Source organism: Pelophylax lessonae (assembly GCF_965119305.1).
Source record: "Pelophylax lessonae genome assembly, chromosome: 5".
Classification (NCBI taxonomy): domain Eukaryota; kingdom Metazoa; phylum Chordata; class Amphibia; order Anura; family Ranidae; genus Pelophylax; species Pelophylax lessonae.
In genome coordinates, this window is record NC_138772.1 from 491,345,755 (window position 1) to 491,351,888 (window position 6,134).

At 43.2% G+C, this 6,134-nt stretch overlaps 1 protein-coding gene across 1 annotated transcript in view; it reads right to left on the bottom strand.

Annotated features, from left to right (window-relative positions):
* DPYS (dihydropyrimidinase) overlaps nt 1–5,479 on the bottom strand; it is a 149,316-nt gene extending 143,837 nt beyond the window's left edge. Inside the window, exon 1 of the mRNA XM_082257922.1 lies at nt 4,988–5,479. Within this exon, the coding sequence (XP_082114048.1) occupies nt 4,988–5,242 (255 nt within the window). The 5' untranslated portion in view covers nt 5,243–5,479. The remainder of the gene's footprint in view (nt 1–4,987) is intronic.
* Nucleotides 5,480–6,134: the final 655 nt, after the last annotated feature.

A 6,134-nucleotide genomic window follows, 5' to 3' on the forward strand; every position in this document is an offset into this window, starting at 1 on the left:
TAGGGACGCTTAGGGGGGGCACCGGATCCACTTCTCGCCTCACGTTCCAGTCTCTTGTACCTTTGCAGGGTATCCTTGAGGCTACGCCATCTTGTTCGTATTAGTAATTCTGTAAGAGAAAAACATGACTAATAATAACTTTCTGTTTTTTATTTCAGGTACCTTGGAACTGGTAATTCTTTTGCAAGCCTGCATTACGAGTTCAAATTGGGGAAATCTACTGTGAGCACAATTGTTCGTGATACCTGTATTGCCATCTGGGAGGTCCTAAGAGATGTGGTGATGAGAAAACCAACCAAAGAGGAGTGGATCTCTGTAGCTGATCTTTTTTGGCAACGCTGCAACTTCCCTAATTGTGTCGGTGCTATAGATGGCAAGCACATTAGGATTGTGAGACCAGTTGGTAGCGGCACCAAATATTTCAATTACAAAAAATATTTTTCTTTGGTTTTGCTGGCAGTGGCGGATGCAAACTACTCATTCATCTACATAGATGTTGGTTCATATGGGAGCAGTTCCGACTCCAGTATTTTTTCCCACTCCAGTTTTGGAAAAATGCTGCGTGAAAAAAGCCTGGACCTCCCACATGAAAGACCACTGCCTGGAACATCTCAGCAAAGCCTCCCATTTGTTTTTGTTGGTGATGAGGCTTTTGCACTTTCGGAACACCTGCTTCGCCCGTATGCTAATCGCTCACTGACTGTTGAAAAGAGAGTGTTTAACTACAGGCTCACAAGAGCGCGCAGAGTTGTGGAGTGCAGTTTTGGTATTCTGGCAAATAAGTGGCGCTTTCTACACACGCCACTGACTCTAACCACGGATAACGCCATAATTGCCGTCAAAGCTGCCTGTGTACTCCACAACTTTGTAAGATCGCGAGATGGATACCTCTTCGAGGACTCCCTGATGGATGATATGGAAGGCGCAGAGTGGATCCACACCAGGGGAAACTACAGAGGGGCCAACATCAGGGAGAATTTCACTGACTACTTTATGAGTCCTGCTGGTCAAGTGCCATGGCAGCTTGATTCCATACAATAAAGAGTATTAATTAATTTTTACTGTACTTTGTTTCAATAAATAAACTATTGTTCAAATGTTCAACATTGCGTAATGCATTTCTTTTCGTCTGTGGTTACATACTGAGCATGCATTGTCTTCCACAGGGCCCCCCATAGATCCCCATTTAAAACTTGGCCCCCCCATAGATCCCCATTTAAAACTTGGCCCCCCCACATAGATCCCCATTTAAAACTTGGCCCCCCCACATAGATCCCCATTTAAAACTTGCTCCCCCCAAAGATCCCCTTAAAACTTGGCCCCCCCCAAAGATCCCCTTAAAACTTGCCCCCCCCCAAAGATCCCCTTAAAACTTGGCCCCCCCCATAGATCCCCTTAAAACATGGCCCCCCCACATAGATCCCCATTTAAAACTTGGCCCCCCCCAAAGATCCCCTTAAAACTTGGCCCCCCCCCCATAGATCCCCTTAAAACATGGCCCCCCCCACATAGATCCCCATTTAAAACTTGGCCCCCCCATAGATCCCCATTTAAAACTTGGCCCCCCCACATAGATCCCCATTTAAAACATGGCCCCCCCATAGGAGAATATATACACATACCTTTCTTTTTGCGCTCTTGAGTTGTGAATCCACTCCAGTCCTCATACAGGCTTGCACAAATTTCTTCCCACCCTCTTTTCTTCATAGCGTTGTTTTTGTACTCTGCAGTACGGCTGTCCCATATATATGGCCTGGAACGGACAATCCTGATCAGCTCCTCATTGTCGATCCCAACACGTTTGGGTGCCATGTTTGTTGCTGAAGATGTTTGTGGATGTCACATGCAGGCTCGGGACAGGAAATAGGGGGGTGTAGCTGTCGGGACAAACTATACACATATTCGCACATATCTGAACTGTACATGCGAGTTCAGAGCGATTTACATTGATGTCTATGGAGACTAAATTCGCAACGCAGCACTGTAAACTCGCACAAGACCCTTTTTTTCATCGCATCACATTCGCATCTAGATCGCAACGCATAGATGTGAACGACCGTCACGAATGCAATGTATTTTTTAAGTGCATGCGATTGGAGACTTTTTAGAACGCAACGCATTCGCAGTACAAGCGCATCAGTGTGAACCGGCACTAAGTGATTAAGCCAGATGAATCTAGCTCTATTGAGGGACACTGCACGTGCAAAATATTAAAATATCAATAAATAATACCACATGCAAAGCAGTTTATAAATGACAGAGAATGATCTGGGGTGCACTTGGAGTCATAGGGACAAACTGCAAGGCAGAGGTACTTGTGGACACTAACAGTTGGGGCAGGGGCAGACTGGCAACTTTCAGCCCAGGGGGCAAGTACAAACCAGAGGCCCATGGTGCAACGACTTGGCCCCCCTCCCACTCTGCCTCTTCCCGTCCTCCTCCTGACCCCCATTCCAGGTTGAAGGTTGGGACTGGCCAGGGGAGCAGAGTCTCCAGTGGGGCATGGAACCGGCCTCCGCTCAGACTCAGTTTACACCATCCATGCTGGGGAGCGAGGCCTGCGCTCTGTCCTTAAGTCTTCATCCTGCACTCAGTAGGTAAGCGGTGGAGACTTTTTACTTCTCTTCACCAGGAATCCTTTAGGCATGTCTGTGGCAGAAGTGGTGCAGCCTTTTTACAGGACATCAGAGCAGCCCAGGGGGCAGTTGCCCCCCTGCCCCCTGGCCCAGTCCTCCCCTGAGTTGAGGATGCACAGAGGAACACACTGAGGGCTATATGAACAGTGGAGGCACAAGGACTCTGGTAGAAAATGGGACTCAAGAGACACTGAAACTGCAGATATGGAAGACACTGGGATGTGAGGATTGAAGTAGGATGCTGGCAGCATGGAGGCTCGGCTTAGGTATAGAAAAGCGTTGCTCAAGGGCCGAGCTTTGAGTCACTTTGCAATTTAAGAGCACATTTAAAGAATAGTGCAGCTCAAATGCCTTCTGTTCCTACTTTTAATTGGTTCGCCTCCTACAGTGGGTTGTTGCCAAGATGCAGGGACTGTAGCTAAAGCCTCTGCTAGTTTACCAGTGGATTTGGTTGGACTATGCGGTATGTGCCACCCTAAATTTGCAATTGTGACTATGCAATTAAAGGCCACACTAATCAAGAGGGGTGTCTCCTGAAAACGAATGGCCCTGACACTCTGAGTCACATCCAGAAGTGCTGGCAGCTGATTGCCACAAAGGGGACGCAGAGCAGGATCTCAGGAGAGGTGAATGTGACAATGAATATATTTAAAAGCAATCATAGGGTTTTTACAGATATACTGTATATATAGTTACATAGTTACATAGTAAGTGAGGTTGAATAAAGACAATAGTCCATCCAGTTCAACCTGTGTAGGTGTGTGTGGCTGTAATCATCTCACATAGCCCTTAATGTCCTGATCCTTGAGATGTAAGTCTAAGAGTCTTTTGAAAGCCACCATACTACCCGCAGAAACCACCTCTTGTGGTAGAGAATTCCACAATCTTGTAGCCCTAACAGTAAAGAACCCCCCTCGTTGCCTGAGGTTAAAACGCTTCTCCTCTAATCGCATTGTATTCCCTCGAGTCCTCATGCAATCCCTTCGAATGAACAGCTTTTTTTCTAAGCTGAGATCCCCATTAAGATATTTATAAATTGCTATCATGTCCCCCCTCAGACGTCTCTTCTCCAGGGAGAATAAATCGAGCGATTGCAGACGCTCTTCATAGTTAAGGTCCTCCAATCCCCTAATCAGTTTAGTTGCCCTTCTCTGGACTTTCTCCAGCTCCAACACATCCCTCCTGAGGACTGGCGACCATAACTGGACAGAATACTCCAGATGCGGTCGGACCAGAGTTTTATAAAGTGGAAGGATTATAGTCTTATCTCTGGAATGCATCCCTTTCTTTATGCATGCTAATATTCTGCTGGCTTTGGCAGCTGCCGCTTGACATTGCATGCTGTCAGCATCATATATATATATATATATATATATATATGAAAATTACCATTTATTTTCTGTATATATTTTGTAAAAGTATATGTACAAGGGGTCAGCCATGTTTGCACATTACATAAGTAGGATCTATTCCCTGCTTGGTATTTCAACACAGTGGGTGTGCTTCACTGCTCCTCTCTCAGCGCAGTCTTACAGGTTAGCTCTAGATTAACAGTATGAAACAAACTCCTTTCACTTCTGCATAGACAGGAAAGATTTATCTAGGCATGTAACACAGTCTACCAGAAAGCACGAGTGCAGTGCTAGGCTTCTTATAAATCCAGCATATGCGTAAAACACAATTTCATGTCTGCACATTGTAATAATGTTTTTTTTGGACAGTTTATACAAGCAATCATATAGCATACTTGTTTTACCTGTCTGCTTAAAAAAAAAACTGTCCAAGAACCCTTATTGTTTTCATAAAGCAAGGAAACACACTACCATAATCAAATTGCAAAACAGAAAGTGAGAAAAAATGTGATAGCTTCTAGGTGAACATTACAATAATGACCCTAAATGTGTCCCTACTGAAAATGCGCTATCATTTCCCTTTAATCACTTTATATTTCATTCAAAATTTCCTGAATTGTAACACTATATAGTATATTACTGACCCAATGTGAATAAGGAGTAATAATAGTAACAACTACAGTCTAATAAATCAGCTAGATGCACACCGATGTATTCCAGTCACCTGCCAGCTCTTTATAGCATAGAGACAGCATGGAATTGGATATTTAACTCAGCAGGGACAATGATCAAGTTGCAGAGCTCCTCTATGCACGATAAATTACAGACAAGTTTGCCCTCTAGTGGCTGCATATTTAAATATAAAATATTGTCATGAAAAATATGACATAAAAGCATAAAAAACAGTCAATAAAAGGTTAAAACGTATAGGTTAGATCTATTTTACTTACTAGAAGGTATACCAGTCCTTATATCAATAAAATAGAAGAGATTGATTACCTTGGTACCTGTGTAGAAATCATCTACGGAATAGGTGCCCATGAATGGGAATTGCATGTGTGTATGGGTATCGATTCCCCCAGGGATGACCAGTTTTCCTGTGGCATCTAAAACCTTTAAATCAACAATCTGATTAAGCTGTAGATTATTTCCAATGTCTTTTATAATCCCATCTTCAATATAAACGTCAGCAAACTGAGAAAAGTCATTGTTAACTATTTTACCTCCTCTGATCAAAATACAATTTGCAGCCATAGGTCCAAAAGTTTCCAAAATTGTACCACTGTAGATTGCCTTGGGATAAAAAAAAAAGAGTAGCAGTTCACTTCCTGTAGTGTTGTCCAGTCACTGCTGTGCGTTCCGTGCTGCACTGTGCTACACTGTGCATCTGACACTTGCTGGACTCCAGCCTATAGAATGTTATGTGATACTGTGCATGCCACAACTTTCTTCCTATGTGATGAACAGGAGTGACCAACCCCTCCTCTGACTTCTACTATCCTCACCCCCACACATTCACCATAGCAATATATGATTAACTACTTTCAAAGCTGTGACTGTAACTATAAAAAGTGAAACATTTACAGCTGAGATCTGCTATCTGAAGCCATGAGACGTACAAGATTACACACAGCAGGCGTATGAAATCCCAGCCATTCATAAACAATGCACGCAACAAAAATACACACTGATATGCAAACCGCATGCCCACTGCTGCCATATCTATTGAGAATCTAATTGTGAGCTGTAGATTGGCTGGTTAAATGATAAGAACATTGTTAGGAGAAAGTATTCTAACAATGTGACTCTGAATCGGCCTGAACTAAGGTACAATAGCCTGTGATACTATTCTGGTAGCAAGGGAGGTCAGCATTCAGCAAAAGGTGAAACAGCACAAATACGATTTAGGCTTCAAAAAAAAAAAAAAAAAAAATGGGGAAAAGAATAAAGAATTCACAGCAACCAATCAAATTCCTGGTGTCAGTATTCGAATGCCTATTAACAAATAACCTCATTGGCTGCTAAGAGCAATTGCCTGCTCGTATTTGCCTCCAGTGTTCATAAGCTTGTTTGTTAAACCTGTATTAGGAAAATAAAAAAAATTTTAATGCAAAGAAATGTTGCAGACATGCACAAGGAACAAAGC